The sequence below is a fragment of the Acipenser ruthenus genome, chromosome 3, assembly GCF_902713425.1.
Source record: "Acipenser ruthenus chromosome 3, fAciRut3.2 maternal haplotype, whole genome shotgun sequence".
NCBI classification, from domain to species: domain Eukaryota; kingdom Metazoa; phylum Chordata; class Actinopteri; order Acipenseriformes; family Acipenseridae; genus Acipenser; species Acipenser ruthenus.
In genome coordinates, this window is record NC_081191.1 from 2,250,143 (window position 1) to 2,274,216 (window position 24,074).

Here is a 24,074-nt window from a genome sequence, read left to right on the forward strand (position 1 = left end):
AATTCAGAACGATATGATTCTGAAAATATCACTTGACAAAACTAAAGAGACAAGATATACTTTTAAATCTGGTACATATTGTAGCAGTATGTAAAATTTCCCATTAACGACCAAACAGCAAAATGAAATCTAAATGTTACGCATGCAGAGAGCTGCGTAAAACGCAATGCAATTTAGCAAAACCAAAGCAAAACCAAAAGTTTCCAGAATTAAAACAGTATCCAAAGTCAGTATTCAAAATAGCAGAATATAGTGCTCGATAAGGCCCTAATGTCACAGTTCACTTGCAAATGAAAATGCACAAAAGATCAGATAAAAAAACAAATAAAAAATACACCACAGTATCTAAAACTGTTTAATGATTAACTGTTACATTACCGCAGCTTGTCTCATTCACTTTGTTTTGGCTGCATTTTCGTCATGTGAAACTGGAGGAAGCGCTTGTTTAACTGTACAATATAAGACACACTGATTAGGCATGCAAGAGAAAGAAAAACGCAACTGACGTGTATCTGGGTAACGGATATCCGAGTGCTGACTGTATATATATATATATATATATATATATATATATATATATATATATATATATATATATATATATATACATACATACATATATTTTACTGCCTTAGTATAGTTTCTCATTATTAATGTTGTAAATGCATCTCCTGGAGTGAACGATGTTGATCATGTCTGTGCTGTTTCACATAGTGAGCTCTGTCAGTCAGAGAAATTCAGTTAAAGCACCAGCTCCCAAAAGGGAAGACATTCAATTACAAAGCATCTTAAATCTTAGGGATCTTATGAACTAGAACATTCACAACCTGGTTGCACCTGGTTGCCAAGATTGAATGATCCAAAAAGAATAATTCTAATTAAGGGAGAAGTTTTTCATTTGTTACAGTGAGTCAGAGAAAAGGGAGCGTGCTATCAACAAACAAAGTCAGCAGAGAAACAACAGCTTAACCTACAGCGCTTTGTAATATTCAAAAGGAACACCCCAATAATGTGAGAAACTTAACATAACTTAAATAATACAAAAAGGATGTAAAGAGAACTCAGTCAACTGAATCGAGATCGACGAAAGAGGAAAGTTCAATGAACGTTGAACCAATACACTGATTAACTGATTTGGCCTGCTGGCACTGGTCAAATTTACAGCAAGACTTCCAATATACTGAGTGAGACTGGGCTGCCTAACCAGGAGCACAGGCAATCTTACAGCAAGCCTGCCTCTGACAGGACTGGATCACAGACGACAACTTAATCATACCCTGCATCGACTCCAAGACCACAATGGAGTATTCCCAACTAAAAGAGACTATATTTGGGAATGTGATAAATGTATAAGCAGAGAGAGAGAGAGACAGAGTTATAAAGTACAACAGGGTATGAACATGTCGCTGTACTGTATAAACCAGGGCCAGTGTAATAGCTGGACTGTATAAACCAGGGCCAGTGTAATAGCTGGACTGTATAAACCAGGGCCAGTGTAATAGCTGGACTGTATAAACCAGGGCCAGTGTAATAGCTGGACTGTATAAACCAGGGCCAGTGTAATAGCTGGACTGTATAAACCAGGGCCAGTGTAATAGCTGGACTGTATTTACATGTTATATCCATGTGATGTACTTATTAATTTAAGAACCTTGCTATTATTATAGAAAGAGAGATATAAATGGTTGATGAATGGTTGCTTTTACTTATAATTGACATGACACATTGAAGCTGAAGTATTATCCATTGCTAAACTTAATGTATTGGCTATTTTTACACCAATCACCTTTCTTACTTTTGTACCGTATTACTGAACTCATTTTGATAAAATGTATAGACTATATAACCATGTTGTGTTGTTATTGTGTATTACTGAACTCACTTTGATAAAATGTATAGACTATATAACCGTGTTGTGTTGTTATTGTGTATTACTGAACTCACTTTGATAAAATGTATAGACTATATAACCATGTTGTGTTGTTCTTGTCTGACTGTTTCATTTTCTAGATCTCGAGCTTGGTTCAAGTAATTGATTAGATAATGTAAATCTTACTGCAAAACACTATCATTCTAAAATACAACATCTCTAAAGGACTTCACAGTTTGAATAAATCAACAATATTAACAAACATGTCCTCACCCAAAACAAATGTAATTAGACCGACAGTATCGGTAACATGAAACAGCAAATCACTAAGCCCTGCAGTACAGTACAGCCACAGTATCTTCAAATAACCAAGACAGGATGAACAGAATAGAAATCATGGAACAACTGGAAACAACCGACCACAACAAACATGATCAACAATTTGAAATCTACTGGAAAAGCAAAACAGCAATATCAGCTAGACCGAGCCGAAACTGCGTGACAGAAACGACATAGTGAAAAGTTCAGAGATAACGTGCTGGAAATGCAGGACCAATCCATACCAAAGACACGCTTTCAGAGATACCGTGCTGGAAATGCAGGACCAATCCATACCAAAGACACGCTTTCAGAGAAACCGTGCTGGAAATGCAGGACCAATCCATACCAAAGACACGCTTTCAGAGATGCCGTGCTGGAAATGCAGGACCAATCCATACCAAAGACACGCTTTCAGAGATACCGTGCTGGAAATGCAGGACCAATCCATACCAAAGACACGCTTTCAGAGATACCGTGCTGGAAATGCAGGACCAATCCATACCAAAGACACGCTTTCAGAGAAACCGTTCTGGAAATGCAGGACCAATCCATACCAAAGACACGCTTTCAGAGATGCCGTGCTGGAAATGCAGGACCAATCCATACCAAAGACACGCTTTCAGAGATACCGTGCTGGAAATGCAGGACCAATCCATACCAAAGACACGCTTTCAGAGATACCGTGCTGGAAATGCAGGACCAATCCATACCAAAGACACGCTTTCAGAGATACCGTGCTGGAAATGCAGGACCAATCCATACCAAAGACACGCTTTCAGAGAAACCGTGCTGGAAATGCAGGACCAATCCATACCAAAGACACGCTTTCAGAGATGCCGTGCTGGAAATGCAGGACCAATCCATACCAAAGACACGCTTTCAGAGATACCGTGCTGGAAATGAAGGACCAATCCATGCCAAAGACACGCTTTCAGAGAAACCGTGCTGGAAATGCAGGACCAATCCATACCAAAGACACGCTTTCAGAGATACCGTGCTGGAAATGCAGGACCAATCCATACCAAAGACACGCTTTCAGAGAAACCGTGCTGGAAATGCAGGACCAATCCATACCAAAGACACGCTTTCAGAGATACCGTGCTGGAAATGCAGGACCAATCCATACCAAAGACACGCTTTCAGAGATACCGTGCTGGAAATGCAGGACCAATCCATTCCAAAGACACGCTTTCAGAGATGCCGTGCTGGAAATGAAGGACCAATCCATGCCAAAGACACGCTTTCAGAGAAACCGTGCTGGAAATGCAGGACCAATCCATACCAAAGACACGCTTTCAGAGATGCCGTGCTGGAAATGCAGGACCAATCCATACCAAAGACACGCTTTCAGAGAAACCGTGCTGGAAATGCAGGACCAATCCATACCAAAGACACGCTTTCAGAGAAACCGTGCTGGAAATGCAGGACCAATCCATTCCAAAGACACGCTTTCAGAGATGCCGTGCTGGAAATGAAGGACCAATCCATGCCAAAGACACGCTTTCAGAGAAACCGTGCTGGAAATGCAGGACCAATCCATACCAAAGACACGCTTTCAGAGATGCCGTGCTGGAAATGCAGGACCAATCCATACCAAAGACACGCTTTCAGAGAAACCGTGCTGGAAATGCAGGACCAATCCATACCAAAGACACGCTTTCAGAGAAACCGTGCTGGAAATGCAGGACCAATCCATTCCAAAGACACGCTTTCAGAGATGCCGTGCTGGAAATGAAGGACCAATCCATGCCAAAGACACGCTTTCAGAGAAACCGTGCTGGAAATGCAGGACCAATCCATACCAAAGACACGCTTTCAGAGATGCCGTGCTGGAAATGCAGGACCAATCCATACCAAAGACACGCTTTCAGAGAAACCGTGCTGGAAATGCAGGACCAATCCATACCAAAGACACGCTTTCAGAGAAACCGTGCTGGAAATGCAGGACCAATCCATACCAAAGACACGCTTTCAGAGAAACCGTGCTGGAAATGCAGGACCAATCCATTCCAAAGACACGCTTTCAGAGATGCCGTGCTGGAAATGAAGGACCAATCCATGCCAAAGACACGCTTTCAGAGAAACCGTGCTGGAAATGCAGGACCAATCCATACCAAAGACACGCTTTCAGAGATACCGTGCTGGAAATGAAGGACCAATCCATGCCAAAGACACGCTTTCAGAGAAACCGTGCTGGAAATGCAGGACCAATCCATTCCAAAGACACGCTTTCAGAGATACCGTGCTGGAAATGCAGGACCAATCCATACCAAAGACACGCTTTCAGAGAAACCGTTCTGGAAATGCAGGACCAATCCATACCAAAGACACGCTTTCAGAGATGCCGTGCTGGAAATGCAGGACCAATCCATACCAAAGACACGCTTTCAGAGATACCGTGCTGGAAATGCAGGACCAATCCATTCCAAAGACACGCTTTCAGAGATGCCGTGCTGGAAATGAAGGACCAATCCATGCCAAAGACACGCTTTCAGAGAAACCGTGCTGGAAATGCAGGACCAATCCATACCAAAGACACGCTTTCAGAGATACCGTGCTGGAAATGCAGGACCAATCCATACCAAAGACACGCTTTCAGAGATACCGTGCTGGAAATGCAGGACCAATCCATTCCAAAGACACGCTTTCAGCCACTCAGGAAATCCAGAATGACCTAGGCAGAATCATGGCAAATAAAATTCAATGTCAGCAAATGTAAAGTGTTACATGCAGGTCACACAAAGGTAGGATCCAAATACCAAATTGGGGGTACAGAACTGGAGCAGGCTCACCAAGAGACATTGGTGTAACAGACTCATCACTGTCAGCAAGCAGACCAGTGATGGAAATAAAACTCCTATTGCATAGCAGTTTCACTCGTTCCAGGTGGTTAGGATGAGGCTGTATTATGCATTTCTGGTCACCACAGTGCCAAAGGGACACTGTAGCAATGAAGACAGTCTGACAAAGAGCAACCTGACTAATCCTAGGCCTTCAAGGAATGAGCTACGAAAACAGGCTGAAAGAACTGAATCTGTTTAGCCTAAAACAAAGAAGAGTTAGGGGCACATGATTGAAGTCTGTACATTTTTAAAAAGGAGTCAACATAGATAGTCTTAACCAATACTTTAAGAGCAGTACTAAAACCAGGAGCAGAGATGCCAGGTTCAGTGTGCGCTGCTGTGATCACACGCAGCTGAACTGCACATGCCAGATAGTCATACCAAATGAAGCACTGCTTTATCTAGAGAACACAGGCACACAACATCGCCTTTGACTTTTAATTGAAAAATGTGTCAACACAAATTAGAATACTGCTACAAAGAAATACAGAGTCCCAGATACAGATGCACTGTACCGACTGCACAGGGCAAAAACGATGATCGGGCCACTCTAGTGCCTTTCCATACTGCCAGTTTAATGCAGAAACCCCGCAGTATGATTACAGTGCTTCAGTGATGTTTTTTTGTTTGTTTTGTTTTTTAATAAATTAATTACACTATGTAACACAATTTTTGTTCCTGGGTAGTAAGTGTTATTTCCTAATTGCTTATGCCTCAAAAGTATAGAAAATGGCTATTATTCCCCACAAACTTTGCTTTTGTGACCAGAACAGTGATATTTTGAAATTTACCTATTTCCAATGAGAAAACGGGCGAATTTTCGTTCACATAAAGTCAGAAAAAAACAACATATGAATCCAAATTAACATGTATTTATACTAAAGTAATACAAAAATGACTACAAAAGATTTAGAAGTGAGTAGTTTTTCGAGATTTACGATTATATTGTAAATCACTTTCACGAATCAGCCCCCAAATGTAGTCTCCCATCATGTTCTCGTTATACTGTCCTTGGTAGCGGCGTTCAAAGTCTAGTATATCCTGGTGGAAGCGCTCGCCTTGCTCCTCCGAGTACGCTCCCATGTTCTCCTTGAATTTATCAAGATGAGCATCAAGGATATGGACTTTGAGGGACATCCTACAGCCCATTGTGCTGTAGTTCTTCACCAGAGTCTCAACCAGCTCCACATAGTTTTCGGCCTTGTGATTGCCCAGGAAGCCCCGAACCACTGCGACAAAGCTGTTCCAAGCCGCTTTCTCCTTACTAGTGAGCTTCTTGGGGAATTCATTGCACTCCAGGATCTTCTTTATCTGTGGTCCGACGAAGACACCGGCTTTGACCTTTGCCTCAGACAGCTTAGGGAAGAAGTCTTGAAGGTACTTGAAGGCTGCCGACTCCTTATCTAGAGCTCTGACAAATTGTTTCATAAGGCCCAATTTGATGTGCAGTGGTGGCATCAGCACCTTCCGGGGGTCCACCAGTGGCTCCCACTTGACGTTTTTCCTCCCCACAGAGAACTCGGTCCGCTGTGGCCAGTCCCGCCTGTGGTAGTGCGCCTTGGTGTCCCTGCTGTCCCAAAGGCAAAGATAGCAGGGAAACTTGGTAAAACCGCCTTGGAGACCCATCAGGAATGCCACCATTTTGAAGTCTCCTATGACCTTGATGCCATCTCAGAAAAATGCAGATATGTATCCACTTAGGCAGCTGGAACTAAACTGAACTGGTGGGCTTAAGGCCCCTGTATTTATACTACTATTGATATTACTGGAAAGTTCTAGAAAGTTCTAGAAGTTACTCCAAGTTTACTCAGCACTGAATCTATCTGGAATGTTCTGGAAAATAGGTAAATTTCAAAATATCACTGTCCTGGTCACAAAAGCAAAGTTTGTGGGGAATAATAGCCATTTTCTATACTTTTGAGGCATAAGCAATTAGGAAATAACACTTACTACCCAGGAACCAAAAAAAAAAAAAATTGTTACACGGTGTTATAAATGTCTGTGTTTTATCAGAACAAATATATTAGTATAGGTTATTATAGGTTAAAAATATATACACAGCTATATGGTCAAACTGTGTTATTACTGTATCCAAAACCTCACTGAAACATAATAGCCCAACAGTCCTCTTCCCCTGGTGCAGCTGACAGCCTCCCTCTTGTAAATAACTATGGCGCTCACTGTACAAGAAGGAATAGCACATTCACTTCCAGTTTTACAAGAAGGAATAGCACATTCACTTCCAGTTTTACAAGAAGGAATAGCACATTCACTTCCAGTTTTACAAGAAGGAATAGCACATTCACTTCCAGTTTTACAAGAAGGAATAGCACATTCACTTCCAGTTTTACAAGAAGGAATAACACATTCACTTCCAGTTTTACAAGAAGGAATAACACATTCACTTCCAGTTTTACAAGAAGGAATAACACATTCACTTCCAGTTTTACAAGAAGGAATAGCACATTCACTTCCAGTTTTATGTTTCATGTTTAACTAGGCACAGAATTATTTATACAGCTCTTTTAAAGATCAGATAAAGGCTTTCCAAACCAATTCTGCAGTGCATGACCTCACTCAAGTGATAAAATTACCAGCCCAGTGAAATCTCAAGCCTCTGCTATTAAGCAACAATACAGAGCAGACCATCTATGAGCTAATGATGTTATCTACCTTTTTATTGTAGTTACTTTTTTAATCCAGATTTTTCCACCTTATTGTTTGTTTGTTTTTTATATTCTCTGTAAAATGTACATTTTAACATTTATATTCCAGATAGAATCATTGTATTCCACATACTTGCATGGAATGCGTTATTCTGTTGCTTGCTTTTGCTCTATCTGCTGGTGTATATAATAATGTGTGTGAACAGCTTGTTGGCTACAATGTGTATTGTTCAATTGCATGGGTGTGCATGTTCAGTACAGTATGTGTCATTATGCTGTCTGGTCTGTATGCTTGCTTGTCACTGTGTAAGGGAAGCCCTATGTGAATGTGATTCCTCCACTTGAAAATTGGTGTGCACTTCCAGTGTCTATCATTCTCTGATCAGAATATCAGTGTGTAGATGGGAGTGTGCAAAAGACTGCACCCTTGCGAATTCAACACGTGTGTATGTATTAGGGTGTGAATTATCCATGTCTGGTAGATATGACATTGTATTTACAGCTGCCAGACGTTTCTTGCAGCACCCATTTGCCTAAGGTCTTAGTTAAATATAAATATAGTATACAAATAACAGACTTTAATAGTAAGTGCCAGCCATTATATACAGTATGCTGCAGGGGTCATAGAAATAAATACATTCAAAAAATGATTAAAAGAATGCACTAATATCATTCAAACTGTTTTGCAAACACTGCTTCATTGTATTTCTGAAAGTGGTTGTTTAAAAATGTGTAGCTTATCTCCATAATTCAGCTCTGTGTTATTAAAGTCATCCTAATTTAAAATTTCAACTGCATCTCCAGAATTGCCCGTTTTATATTAAAGAAGGCAGCAACATTATTCCCTGAAAGCATTTATTACAATGTATGTAAAACAATGCACAATGTGTGCAAACACACTTTCAGGTGCGGGCATGCAGCTACAGTACGGTACTCTCATGCAGTTACAGTGCAGTACTCTCATACAGCTACAGTACTCTCATGTAGCTACAGTACAGTACTCATGTAGCTACAGTACGGTACTCTCATGCAGTCACAGTACAGTACTCATGCAGCTACAGTACTCTCATGTAGCTACAGTACAATACTCTCATGTAGCTACAGTACTCTCATGTAGCTACAGTACGGTACTCTCATGCAGCTACAGTACTCTCATGCAGCTACAGTACTCTCATGCAGCTACAGTACAGTACTCTCATGTAGCTACATTATAGTACTCTCATGCAGCTCAGTACTCTCATACAGCTAAAGTACAGTACTCTCATGCTGCTACAGTACAGTACTCTCATGCAGCTACAGTACTCATGCAGTTACAGTACAATACTCTCATGCAGCTACAGTACTCTCATGCAGTTACAGTACAGTGCTCTCATGTAGCTACAGTACTCATGCAGTTACAGTACAATACTCTCATGCAGCTACAGTACAGTACTCTCATGTAACTACAGTACTCTCATGCAGCTACAGTACAGTACTCTCATGCAGCTACAGTACAGCACTCTCATGCAGCTACAGTACAGCACTCTCATGCAGCTACAGTACTCTCATGCAGTTACAGTATAGTACTCTCATGTAGCTACAGTACAGTACTCTTACACCTGTTTCTCTTCTCCTCAACATTACTAATGAAAGACAGTTAGATGTTTTAATGCACAGAGCATGATAAAAGCACAGTGTGTTGCTCAGTGCATGCTAATAAATAAATAAAAGTGGACTGCTGTTACATAGTAAATGCTATGTATCGTGGCAGCACAAAACACGTGTCTCCCCATGCAGTCTGTCCTTACATCGATCTCTACAGTACATCTAACTACAGAACACTGGGAATGTGCAGAAACATCAGAGCTTTACTCCAGGACAAATCTTTGAAGCTTATAGCACTGATATATTATGTTATTTATGTGTGCTTAGGTTGGATTGTTCTCTCCAAATATCAGGCAAAGTGCACCATGTTAAGAGTGGGAAAATAAGAAACTACAACTCATGGAAAAGTAGGATACTGTCATGTGACAAACCAAACAATGCGCAGAAATAAATAATTAACAGAAAACTGGTTAGTTAGTGTAATTACTGACCCAGTTACCCTGCCACATGTTTAAATTCAAAAAAAGGACCCATCAGTATTTTGACAAAGTCACCTTACATCCACTGTATACTATGGACATGTACACATGTGAATACAAATTAATCTTCATATCCCCCGACTCTGACACTCTCAAAAGCATACCAAACCGCACAATCTGAAGAGCTGTTTCTAATGTGCAACATACGTATGGGCTCTGACACTATATCCCTATTTCCAGAGGTATATTGTACATACCCACAGGGGCAGATAAGAAAGCACTTCATACTTCTCCTCATGCACTGCCAATTTCATAACCAAACGTCATACTGGAAGTGGTTTGTTAGAAAGTTTCATGTGTAAGCTTTGCAACCCTTGTAAAATCTGCCCTTACAGTGGCAGCTCCCATTAGTGCTGTGTCTCTGAGTGTGCTCCTCATGTGTAGCAGCTCACAGCTCCGACTGCCTCTCATCAGCAGGCAGTGTGCTTGGGAGATGGCTCAGGGTTTTCTCCTTGACCCTCTCTGCCAGTAAGTAGGATGTGCTCAGGCATGCAGATTGTTGAGCAGGCATTCCTCTGGGGGTGTTCTGGGGTGGCTTCCATCCCTTCTTTAGCAACATCAATGAAGCACACATTGCAAGCAAAAGCCTTAAACTCAAGTGAACCTGCTGTGGGTGATCAGCTGATGTCTAGTATATTTTAGTTTGCAGAAGTGCTTTTTATTTCTGCTGCCTAGGCCTCTTAACAAAATGCAAACCCCATTGAGCTGCCATGTGTTTCATAAGTGTATCTTTTTAAGTATATTGAAATGACATTCTAATACTGTACAACAGCACTGCCAACCCTGGTTACCATGTAATAATGTGAGACAATTAACAGTAAGTGAGAAGTTTAAAGTATATATGTGGGTAACTGTATGCTACATGAAAGAACTACACATACATAGAAAATATTGTTTTGTTTTTTGGACGCTCCCAGAAAGCAGGGGCTAGAGCAGGATTCTCACCGTCGTTCAGGTCCTGCAGCAGGTTCTCCTGGCCAGAGAAGTCCAGCTTCACCTTGATGTTCACGGTTAAAGTGGCCACCTGACCCGGCTTCAGTGGAAACTGAGACAGTGTGTCTTCCAGGCTCCAGCTGAGGAACTCGCCAAACAGCTTCTCTGTTCACAGGAGACAAGCAAGTATGTTAAAAAGAAATCATGCAATACAGTAGAACCTCCGAGTTACAAACCCCTTGGAAATGGAGGTTCTTCGTAAGTCTGAAACTCTGAAAATGAATCACGTTTCTAAAACAAATTTACAAAGCACAGAGCCTCATGGCTGCATTATGACATGAATGGCTGGAGACTGCACAACTTCTTCAATACTTTTAATAGTCTGCTTTTGTATACTGCCCCCAAATAAATCAGCAGTAGTAACATGAGTGCAGCAACATTACAGAACTCAAAATAATACCATCTTCAATATGGCCATAGTAATGGTGGGGTCTGCATTGATCTTGCAAGGGATCATCTTTAGTATGGTATTAGTAATGGGGGGGGGGGTCTGCAATGATCTTGCAAGGGATTTATTTAACATTTGTATTATATATTTGTTCTTTTAAAGATAGAATTTAAGTGGTATCTTGATTTGAGAGGAAAAGGACCTAAACTCACACAATGCATAATGTTTTGAATGGGAAAAAAATTGCTAATACACAGGTACACAAAAAAAAAAAAACAATTTACCAACTAAATTTGTCTGGTGGTCTCAGCGCTACCCCAAGTAAACATCAGTGCACACTACACTACTGTAGGATTATTTATAGAGCTATGAAGGAAGCCTGACCATAACCAGCAGAGTGGAGTAGTGGTTAGAGCTCTGGACTCTTGACCGGAGGGTTGTGGGTTCATTCCCAGGTGGGGGACACTGCTGCTGTACCCTTGAGCAAGGCACTTTATCTAGATTGCTCCAGTAAAAACCCAACTGTATAAATGGGTATTTGTATGTAAAAATAATGTAATTGTATGTAAAAATAATGTGATATCTTGTAACAATTGTAAGTCGCCCTGGATAAGGGCGTCTGCTAAGAAATTAATAATAATAATAACCAGCAAGCACTAAAATTAGGAGTAAAAAAAATAAGAGTGAGATGAATCCCTCTGCTAAAACCCTAACAGAGCACCCTTTTAGCAGTCAGCGGTTTATTAATCTCCTTCTTTCTACAGACAAGGGCAGGCATGCTTGCAAGCTGCTTCCAGTAGCAACTTAACATGAACAACATTATCTGCTAGCCTACTGGTTTTTTAAATATCCTTTGCATTTACCTTATCTAAAGAAGCAAGCTTCCAAAACAGGAGGGAAAGAAAATGATATTAAAACTACATTTAGCACTGTTACAGCAAAATCTAATAAGACATTTGCAAATAAAGCTACATGAAGGGAATAAGAAACTAAAAATCACTTTAAATAAAATGAGAAATCTTGCGGGTCCGTGGCTGATGTTGGAGTCACGCCCCAAAAGGGAGGGGGACCGTGCTTGAACTGCAGAGAGTAGCCGATTTGATTGGTAGTAAGCACCCAGATGTCCATGGTGCACTGACGGCAATAGCCCAGATGGCTATCACGCTGCTTGTGCCACAGCCCGGTTTTGAACACCGCCTCTGGCAGCAGGTGCAGCCAGCTGTGCCAGTACATGAGGCTGCTGGGGCACCAGTTTACCGCTGGTTTGCACACTGGGGGTGGATTGTGGATTCCCGCGCAAGGATGAGATGTTGTGGTGATGGTCTGTGGTTGTCAGAGAGGGACCTCAGCAAATGTGACTGGTATTGATTAATGGCAGAAGCTCTGCTGACAGGGAGAGGTGAACCGCTGAGGACGCTGTGTCTGACTCCACGTCCTCAGACGGGAGCGTCAGCTCCTGTTCGCCCACCTCCTCAGAGGCGGCGATGGAGAGCACGGCCTCCTGCTGCCAATCTGTACTCGTAGCCCCCTGGGACCCCAAAGGGACAGGCGGGGCAGGCAGTGCCGAACGTTAACACACCAAAATATATCTTATTCAGTTTTTGGGTCTTCAGGAGGTAAATACCCATTCGGCAATGGTTACATTTTGTACTTGAAAGGGAATCCTTTTTATGAAGTGGTTTCCATGATTAAATCTGTTACTCAGAGCACCGGGCCATCATTCTTTTTCATGCCTCTTAAGTTCACCATGGCTTTGCGCCATTTGCCAAAGCCAATTTTAATCCATTAAAATACTGTCCGCTTTGCAATAAACATTGATAGCAGAGTGGCTTCAAACAACATTAAACATTTCTCATTATATAAACAGTGTACATTTTCCATGATTAGTTAAGGTAATTCAATGTAATAATGTTAATGCAGCAATCAGAAGTGGCATACATTTTCTTAGATAAATGTGGGTTTTTTTTAGTTTTTTTTGTTTAGCTCTGTAAAACCAAATCTATTTGAATAACACTCCAGATACTCTAGTATAATTATTAAGTGTTGTGTCTCTACAGTACAAAATATATGTAACAGAGCAGAAGTCTAAGCTGTGTGTATCTTCTTTAAAACTAAAAAACAAGCAAAATAAATATTCTGTCTTGACGTATATTTGCCCTTAGCCCAGCTACCCTTTCAGAGCATTCAGTAAAACTTCATATCCCTGCCCTTAGCCCTGCTACCTTTTCAGAGCATTCAGTAAAACTTCATATCCCTGCCCTTAGCCCTGCTACCCTTTCAGAGCATTCAGTAAAACTTCATATCCCTGCCCTTAGCCCAGCTACCCCTTTAAAGCATTCAGTAAGACTTCAGCGCTGTATATTCTCTCGTGGTTAAAACTTGAGTTGGTTTTCATGCAAAAGAGTAGCATTTAAAAGCTAGTTGCAAATGTCACATGACTTGTGTCAAACATTCCAGTCAATACAAGGCCGCTTTAGTGATGGTGATGTTGACTCGGCTGCCCTCTACTGTTCAAACACTGACACACCACTGTTATGTGTCAGCAAAGTTTCACTCCTGTTGTTGTTGTTATTATTATTATTATTTATTTTTTTATTTATTTCTTAGCAGACACCCTTACCCAAGGTGACTTACATTTGTATACAAAAAAATACATATCAAGAATTACAGTACAATTAAGAGCAAGATACAAAATACAATGACTTCAGTCCTAATAAGAGCAAATACAAAACACAGTACGATTTGATGTCAATGCAGTTCAAGAGCAGATAAGTGCTGATAGATACATCAGGATTAGATACGAGTGCAAGTGAAATGCAAGATAGTACAGATTGGGTTAAGTGCAGGGTTAAATACAGTAAAATAGGGAGCAGATAAGTGCAAGTTAAAGTGCATTAAAGGCAGAGTGCTATATTGTCCAGAAGGGAAGAGTTGAGTTTTACAGGTGTTGTCTGAAGAGGTGTGTCTTGAGGAGGCGCTGGAAGGTGGTCAGGGACTGGGCAGTCCTGACATCTGTAGGAAGGTCGTTCTGGTCAAGGCATCGGTAGGCGAGTACAAGAGTCTTGAACTGAATGCGAGCGGCGATCGGGAGCCAGTGGAGTAGCGTGGGAGAAGCGAGGCAGAGAGAACACCAGGCAAGCAGCGGAGTTCTGGATGAGCTGGAGCGGACGGGTGGCAGATGTAGGGAGGCCAGCCAGGAGGATGTTGCAGTAGTCTAGGCTGGAGAGTACCAGGGCCTGGACAAGGAGTTGCATGGAGTAGTTGGTGAGGGTCAGATTCTTTGTAAATTGCTCAGGAAGAATCGGCAAGTGAGTGCTGGAGTGGAGATGTGCTGGAAGTAGGAGAGACAGGGGTCCAGGGTTACTTCAAGGTTCTTGGCTGAGGAGTAGGGAGAGAGCGTGGTAGATTCCAGAGAAATGGAGACAGAAAGATCAGAGGAGGGGGAAGATGAGGAGGGGAAAGGTCAGATTTAGTGAGATTGAGTTTGAGGTGATGCAAGTGCATCCAGGAGGAGATAGCAGACAGACAGGGAGAAATATGGGAGGGGATTGTGGGATCAGACAAGGGGGGAAGGAGAGGAAGATCTGAGCATCATCAGCATAGAAATTGTATGAGAAACCATAGGATGCGATGAGGGTGTAGAGAGAGAACAGGAGAGGACCCAAGACTGGGTGAGGTGTGGAGGTTGAGCCGCACCAGGTTACCTGGTAGGTGTGGTCAGAGAGGTAGGAAGAGAACCAGGCCAGAACAGTGCCGGAGATTCCTAGGTCAGCGAAAGAGGATAGGAGAATAGAGTGATCGACAGTGTCAAAGGCAGCAGAGAGATCGAGGAGAATTAGGCCAGAGCAGAGAAAGGCAGCACGGGCAGAATTTAGAGAGTTAGTGACAGACAGGAGAGCAGTTTCAGTGGAGTGAGCAGAGCAGAAACCAGATTGGAGAAGGTCGAGCAGAGAGTGGTTAGACAGGAAAGCAGAGAGCTAGCGGTGTACTGCCCGCTCGAGGGTTTTAGAGAGGAAGGGTAAGAGGGAGACAGGACGGTAGTTCAGGAAGGAGGTGGGGTCGAGGGTAGGTTTTTTGAGGAGGGGGTGAAAGAGGCTTGTTTGAAAGTAGAGGAAGAGGCCAGAGAGGAGAGAGGTTTTGAGGAGGGAGGAGATGAAGAGGAGTAGAGCAGGAGCAGCAGCTTGAAAGAGGTGAGTGGGGAGGGGGTCCAGGGTGCACGTGGTGGGTTTGTGGCCCTGGAGGAGGGAGGTCAGAGTCTGAGAGGGGAGAGAAGGAGGAGAAGGAAGGTGAGTTAGTAGGGGAGATAGAGGGTGTTGGGGTTGGAGCGGGAGGGGGTGGGGAGAGGTGTTAAAGAGTATGCGATTTTAGTATTAGATTTTAGAGGAGAAGAAAGAGGCAAAGTCGTCAGAGGAGATTGAGGAGGGAGGAGGGGGAAGGTTGGGAAGGGAGGAGAAGGTAGAGAATAATTTGGTTCTCTTCATTTCTTTTCAGCAGAGCGCAGTTTGGTTCGTGCCGAGTGGAGCACAGAGGAGAGCCAGGGTTGGGGAGGGGAGGGGCGGGCCGGTCAGGAGGTGAGGGGACAGAGGGAGTCAAGAGATGAGGTGAGGCAGGAGAAGAGGGTGGAGGTAGCAGAGTCTACAGAGAGCTGGGAGAAGGAGTCGATAGGATGGAGGTGAGAGAGAGCAGTGGAGGCAAGGACAGAGGGGGAGAGAGAGCAGAGGTTATGGGGGAGGTGACAGTCGGGGTAGGAGGAGCAGGGAGAGAGGGGAGAGAAAGAGAAAAAGAGATGAAATAGTGATCAGAGAGGTCCAGATGGGTGACAGAGAGGGTGGAGGGGCAGCAGGCCCTGGAGAAGGTGAGGTCCAGTTGATGGCCAGCTTTGTGGGTAGGAGGGGATGGTGAGAGAGAGAAGTTGAGGAAGTGAAGGAGAGGAAGGAGAGTGGGTGGGGTTGGAGAAATGGATACCGAAATCACCTATCAGGACAGTTGGGGTAGACAGAGAGGGGAGGGAGGAGAGGATAGTCAAGTTCATCGAGAAAGTGAGTGAGGGGTCCAGGGAGACGGTACAGTACAATTAGTAGGAGTTGAGAGGGAAAGGTTAGTTGGACAGCGTGAAATTCAAAGGTGTTAACAGAGAGTGAGTAGAGGTCAGAGGGGACAGAAAAGAGTAAGGAGGGAGAGAGGAGAAGACCAGTCCCACCTCCCTGTCCAGTGAGACATGTATGGGACAGGATGTAGAGAGAGGACGGGGTAGCAGGAGTTACAGTGTTATCAGGAGAGAGCCAGGTTTCAGTGAGAGCAAGGAAATCGAGAGAGAAGTGGGAGGCAAAGGCAGAGATGAAATTAGCTTTGTTAGCAGAGGAGTGACAGTTCCAGAGGGTACCAGAGACAGTGCGGGAGGGGTGAGAGTGGGAGGGGGGGAGAGGCAGAGGGATGAGGTTAGAGGGGGTTAGGGGAGCAGCAGCAGAGAGAGGACAGAGGACAGAGGACGGGAGTGAGAGGACAGAATAACAGGGATGTGAGAGACAGTCATAGCAGGACAGGTGAGACAGATTGGTACAGTAGTAGTGGGGGCAGGAGCGGTGGGGGCAGGGTACAGACCTGTCTGGTAGCTGGCGTCTTCCAGAGCGCTGCTACGTTCGGAATTTCTCCTCGCAGGAGAGACTGTCTTTTCTGTTTTGCAAACTGTTGATTATAGCAACAGCTGATGCCTTCATCAACACTGATTCCTCAGAGGAATGTAATCCATTTTCATTTCCATACTTCTGTACTATGAAGACTTCTTATTTTATTTATTTTCTTCGAGACTTTGGAGTTGCTCAATATATATCACACTCCCAGGTTTGAATCTTGCCTTGGTATAATTTGGCTGTGCTCGATCAATGTTCTGGGCACTTCTGCTCCTTCCACCTTTCTGATAATACATGTAAATTCAAATAAAATGGAAATCGGTTTCCCATTATGAAAATGTTACAAACACTGTATTATTTAGAAATACTAAAAGAAACACAAATTCAATGACAAACGTTTCGATTAGCAGTCCCTTTCCTTTTCTACATTCAGCACTATTGAGTGTGTGATAGTTCTGGATGAAACACTACTGGGTTTCCTGGATATTGTTTTTAACTCCCGCCATGGTAGAAGAAGAGGGTACAAGTTCTGTTTGTTCCCTGTGTTTGTTTGTTTGTTTTTCCCCTCGGACTGCCCGGTCTCAAAATAACCCGATTGAATTGATTAGAAGTAGCTTTTAGTCAATGTAAGTACAGTGCTTACTCAGGTAACGTACACAATGCTTCGAAGGTTCACTTTCGTTTCATTTGTTATCTCCAGGTTTGCAGAGAAAGATCTTGGCCCTAATTTTGGTGAACGCTAAACAAATGGAGGGCGACATGCAAACTCAAGAGTGCCTGCGTTGTGTGCTGCCATCTCCCCGTGTTAGGATTTAATGTGGAATACTACATACTACAATCATTCATTTTTCCATTACAGTAATCATCCCACCAGAGAATCTTATATTGGGTACAGAGCAGAAACTGTGTCTGCACAATATGGGACGTTCAAATTGAGTTTTTAAAGAAATAAATGCTCTTCATACTTCATAATTACTAGAAGTAATTTATTGTTAAGTGTTTTAATTGTGTTATTATTTTACTGTCCCATGTTTGAATGGTCTGCGTATGTTAAACCCAAGCTGAATTTGATATGTGCTTATAATAAAATGAATCAGTGTGGCATGAATTATTTTACACAGGTATGAAGCATGTATCATTATAGAGCAAAGGGGGATTACTGTAGGGAGAACAAAACAGGCTACTACAGTTTATTAATGCACTTAACAATTCTGCCCAGGTATGTTATTTAGATAAAAGTTATTGATCTATTATCTGCCCCCTACATCAAATAAAATAAACCACACTGCTCCCGCTTCCCTTTACAGGCAGGATTGTGTTGCATTTGCAGTCAGACGGGATACAACAACTACAGTACAGTAATTATAGAGCGCTTTCTCAAACGTCAGAGAAACAGCATTGACCATAATGAAAGCTGTAGCGCTTCTACTGGTACAAACAAACAACCTCGCTCACTAAAGGGATCACAATCTACATTTTGAAAATATGATGCCGAGTATATTCAGTTTGGATTTGCTTGCGTTACAAAAGAAAGACGGCCTTGATTCATTGAATTCATTGAGTGGGGGTCCTGGGGGTCTTTGAGCCAGGAATGTTTGGGGGGAAACCCTGTACTAAATCAGCTTCATTTCTGTAATTGTAATGTTTTTTCCATTGTGATGATCTTATGAGTTAATGCATTGATCTGTAGTTCGTACTTTTTACCAGCAGTCAACAGTAATCATCATCATCTCTTCTGGTGCAAAGTATATAAGTAAATATATAAATAATGCATTGTCAATGTTAATGTATAGAACTAGATGCCAGTTTATTTCGTGTTCTTGTCCTGTTTATTGCATCCTTGTCAAGGATTTCAGCTAAGAGAGGATCCAATTGGGAGAAACAGGAGCGTGACTGCACTAAAACAGGAAAAACTCTCCGATATATATATTCAATGATAACAGTAAAACAGAATATATTTCCGTGACAAGACTCTTGACTCGACTTAATTTCCTTAGATTTTGTATTTGTTTTGCTTTGGGTTTGGTTCCTTTTATGCTACATACACACAATTAAATTTTTCCATGTACTTGAATCACAGGGGTGACATATCTTGCCCTTACAAACGTGCTTAAACATGTCAGCTAAAAAGAAAAGAATCAATTTATCTTGCAAACCTAGAATGGCTGCAAAGATTCTACATTTCAGGCAGCTCTTAATCCGTGCTGCTGTTTGATTATTATAGCTTATTATAGCTGTTTGTTACCGATATACAGTGCTACCCCGTTATAATGTGACCCCTTATAGCGTGGAATTAGTTATAACATGCTAAGGACGTGGCTCCCATTTCCCCCATAATGCAATTTGACTCACAAATGTTGGTTTTATTGTTGTTTTACATTACCGTATTTAAAATGCATTTAAGTTGAAACTGGGACATATAGTACTTATAAAGCTCCCGTGCTTGCACAGTAATTTTTTTTCTAAAAATAAAAACAAACTGTCCGTCAATGTTACAAAACAAGTTCAAAACTTACAAGTGTGTATAAATGTCCAGTTTACAACATTTAGTGTAAGAAATATACAATTTAATTAAACTTTAAACTGGTGGAATAGCCATTTCCATTATACTGTGTATATTGTAACAGCACGGGATTTATACTGTTACACGACTGGTCTACGGACCCTGTGTGTGCATGTGTGTGTGTGTGTGTGTGTGTGTGTGTGTGTGTGTGTGCAGGGAAGCAGTAAGCTTGCCTCAGCCGGGATTGATTGACGTCCGGGTAGGAAGGGACATGAAAGCCCACATCAACGCGGACAGAGCTGACAGCTGAGTCAGACAGCCTGCTGTGTGAATGTGTAAGACTGTTTGTTGTTTTTGGTGTGGCCCAGGCTGATAGGGGCAGGACTAATCGTCACAATAAACCGTGGATTCGAGTACCTGCAAATTGTGCATGTCTCCTTCCTTCATTTTCCACCATACGCTACAATATTAATTTGGCCATTGTAAATCATTTCGGGAACAATAAATGCCAATATTTGTTATAGGGCGAAACACAAATAATGCGGTTTCTAATTATGGACCCAGACAACCGCGTTATAATGTGGTAGCACTGTATTTATTTGTCTTTGTGAATGTATAATGTTACATCTCAAAACAACTGCTCTCAGAATTGTTTTCTTTACTTTTGCATAGGGCAAAATGCATGTAGTGGGAGTACCTAAAACTTGACATTATTAATTCCGATTCAAGTGTTTTGACAAAGAAAGTGAATGGCAGAACAAAGTGGAGTGACTACGAGTAGACACAGGAGATAAATCCATTCATGCAGTTCCTTTGCACAGCTTCAAAACAGGGCTAAATAAAATACACATTAAAACATATACAAGATGCCAAATAAAACATGGCAACATCAACTATTCCAATTTTGACCTGTAATATGTTGCATTACAAGTAGTTTCTTTAAAATGAGGAATGGGAAAGGATTGAAGGAAAGTGCCACTTGAAACCTGAGAAACTGTCCTCCAGACACGCTTTCAAGTTGAGGGATCAGTTGATAACTATTGTAGGATAATGAATTTAATTGAGTTAAGAAAGGATGCACACATGTCTTGGTCTGTTTTAGCAGTCAGACAACACTACTCTCTCTTCTAAGTTCAAGGCTAATCCAGTTTAATGAGTATGTTGTGTTGGATTTAAATTGTAAATGAACTACACCATATGAATTCACTATGCACTGTGAAGCATCCTACATAAAAGGCACTATGTGAATAAAGTACTTACACTAGCCTCAAACATGAATAGGAACAGATCAATACATGCAGAACGACTAGGTGAAACATTCTTCTCATGTGACTTCATTACACTAAACGCTTGTCTATGTGACAATTCTTTATTGAGTGTTTATAGATGAATTACCTTTCAACTACATAATATTAAATCAAAAGTAGATGTTACAATTCAAGAACGTGGTACCCCCTTTGTTATGGATTACCCTCAACAGCCATTTCTCTAAATTCAATAAATGTCATGACAAGATTTTTAACACAGCTGGCTCTCGAACGAGTTGGGAGAACCTCTTTTTAAATAGGGACCAGTTATATTATTATACAAATACTGTCTGTATTCCAGTTTTTCTCTTTCTCTCCTGCAACAAATAAGCTTCACTTTTGTATTAAAAAAGAATTACAAAAAACACTATCATATTTTTTTGGCTGACTGGATATATTGTTCTTAATTGTGTGAATAGAAGCAACACAAAGAAACAGATTTCATACTTCTACTGCATGAACTAAAGTCATTATGAGGGTTCACTTTTTGTTTTTAGTTTTACAACCATTATTATAACCGCATATAAGAAACAGACCAATCCCAGTTAAGGATCTGTCGAAACTCCAGTCCATCTCATCCAGTGTACAGATATCATCTTGTGCACAGAACATCACTGTTTATGTTTGACAGCAGGTTATGGGTTCTCACTTCTCTAGATTCCATTTTGCTTCCTTCTGCTGGAGTATCTTGACTTTCCAATCACACAGCTCAGCAGGCCAGCAATGCTGGGGTGCCTTAACACTCCCCATTGCACAGATCAGCAGCAATGCTGGGGTGCCTTGACACACCCCATCACACAGATCAGCAGCAATGCTGAGGTGTCTTGATGCTCCCCATCACACAGATCAGCAGCAATGCTGGGGTGTCTTGATGCTCCCCATCACACAGATCAGCAGCAATGCTGAGGTGTCTTGATGCTCCCCATCACACAGCTTGGCAGCAATGCTGGGGTGCCTTGACACGCCCCATCACACAGATCAGCAGCAATGCTGAGGTGTCTTGATGCTCCCCATCACACAGATCGGCAGCAATGCTGAGGTGCCCTGATGCTCCCCATCACACAGATCAGCAGCAATGCTGAGGTGCCTTGACATTCCCCATCACACAGATCAGCAGCAATGCTGAGGTGCCTTGACACGCCCCATCACACAGATCAGCAGCAATGCTGGGGTGCCTTGATGCTCCCCATCACACGGATCAGCAGCAATGCTGAGGTGCCCTGATGCTCCCCATCACACAGATCAGCAGCAATGCTGGGGTGCCTTGACATTCCCCATCACACAGATCAGCAGCAATGCTGAGGTGCCTTGACACGCCCCATCACACAGATCAGCAGCAATGCTGGGGTGCCTTGATGCTCCCCATCACACGGATCAGCAGCAATGCTGAGGTGCCTTGATGCTCCCCATCACACAGATCAGCAGCAATGCTGGAATGCCTTGATGCTCCCCATCACACAGATCAGCAGCAATGCTGGGGTGCCTTGATGCTCCCCATCACAAAGATCAGCAGCAATGCTGGAATGCCTTGATGCTCCCCAACACACGTATCAGCAGCAATGCTGGGGTGCCCTGATGCTCCCCATCACACAGATCAGCAGGCCAGCAATGCTGGAGTGCCTTGACATTCCCCATCACACAGATCAGCAGCAATGCTGAGGTGCCTTGATGCTCCCCATCACACAGATCAGCAGCAATGCTGGGGTGCCTTGATGCTCCCCATCACACAGATCAGCAGCAATGCTGGGGTGCCTTGATGCTCCCAATCACACAGATCAGCAGCAATGCTGGGGTGCCTTGATGCTCCACATCACACGGATCAGCAGCAATGCTGGGGTGCCTTGATGCTCCCCATCACACAGATCAGCAGGCCAGCAATGCTGGAGTGCCTTGACACTCCCCATCACATGGATCAGCAGCAATGCTGGTGTGCCTTGATGCTCCCCATCATACGGATCAGCAGGCCAGCAATGCTTCACAGGAACCTGTGGCAGTTTTTGTATGCTCTTTACTTGAGTTAAGAACATAAGAACATAAGAAAGTTTACAAACGAGAGGAGGCCAGTCAGCCCATCTTGCTTGTTTGGTTGTTAGTAGCTTATTGATTGTGGAGGCTGTTACCCTCTTAAAAGTACAAGACATGTATGGGTTATTCCAGCATTGTTCTCAGCCTCCCTGCTAGTACCTGGAGAGGATGTTATTATGCTTGTCACAGCACAGCCTGCCTCGAAATGAAATTGCCCCATATGAGTCCTCTCTCAAAGTCTATTTAAACCTTGTCAAACAGTCATTAAAAAAACATCATAATAATAAAAGAAAGAAATGAAAATGTCAGTCTTGGACTATAATTGAACATGAAAAAAAAAGAGTTCTCTGGTTCGACCAAGAAAGCAATGATTTAGATCAAGCCAGTCAATCTGTGTGTGTGTGGGGGGGGGTGGGGGGGGTAATTGGAGGACAAATTGGACAGACTCAGAACTCCATTTCTTGTGAAAATATGCCACCTTCTTAAACCGCTTAATTCAATCTCTGATTAATAAAACATTTGCACTCAGACAGACCGAGTCTTTTGTCTTTCATGTTTTCAAATCTGGGATTTAGATTCTTGAAGGACTTCATGAGTTATGGCCACTTCATCATTCCAGTATTTCTCAGTCATACTGCAGTCAAAAGTACTGAACAATGCTAGTCGAGTTGAATTAACCACCACAGGATAAATTTATACAGATTTCACATGCAGTTAGCATCAAGTACATGATACATAGATTAGTGATGATGATAATGCTCTTTCCGTTCATGACAAATTCATGTAAAATGTCTAATATAGTCTGGCCTTTATCTGGAAACCAAATGTCATATGATCACAACATGTAAGAAGGCAGTGGTGGTGAGTAAATACATTAAATAAACATACTAACTAACTGTTGCAATGACAGAATTAACAGGATTTAAGTGGATGCTTCCCCAAGTAAACTATAATAGAACATTGCAAGTGCTTGACTTTACAATGAGGCTTCAATCACGGTATCTGCAGTACACCGTTAACTTAGCACCCAATCAAGGCCACCCAATTGTGTCTTTATAGCAGTCTTTCTGGGATCCCAAAAATAAAATCACTTATTGAGAACTATACGTGCACAGCTGTGTACGAATGACCCTGACCATGCCAACAGATTTGTACTGGGTTTAAATGCACAAGACATACAGCTGCATATGGACTTTTAAACAACACCCTAAGCGATGACAATATGCTTCTTAAAAATAGGCATCAAATACATATATATATATATATATATATATATATATATATATATATATATATATATATATATATATATATATATATATATATATATATATATATATATATATCTTTTTTTAAAATATTTCAGTTAAAAATTTGTCTCACAAAACTCTCAAATTGAAATTGA

General features: G+C 42.1%; 1 protein-coding gene across 6 annotated transcripts in view; it reads right to left on the reverse strand.

Moving 5' to 3' along the window:
• trappc9 (trafficking protein particle complex subunit 9) overlaps positions 1–24,074 on the reverse strand; it is a 383,858-nt gene that overhangs the window by 233,956 nt on the left and 125,828 nt on the right. For all 6 annotated transcript variants that reach the window (XM_059010260.1, XM_059010253.1, XM_059010235.1 and 3 more), the window contains one exon: positions 10,769–10,921. In XM_059010260.1, coding sequence (XP_058866243.1) covers positions 10,769–10,921 — 153 coding nt within the window. The remainder of the gene's footprint in view (positions 1–10,768; positions 10,922–24,074) is intronic.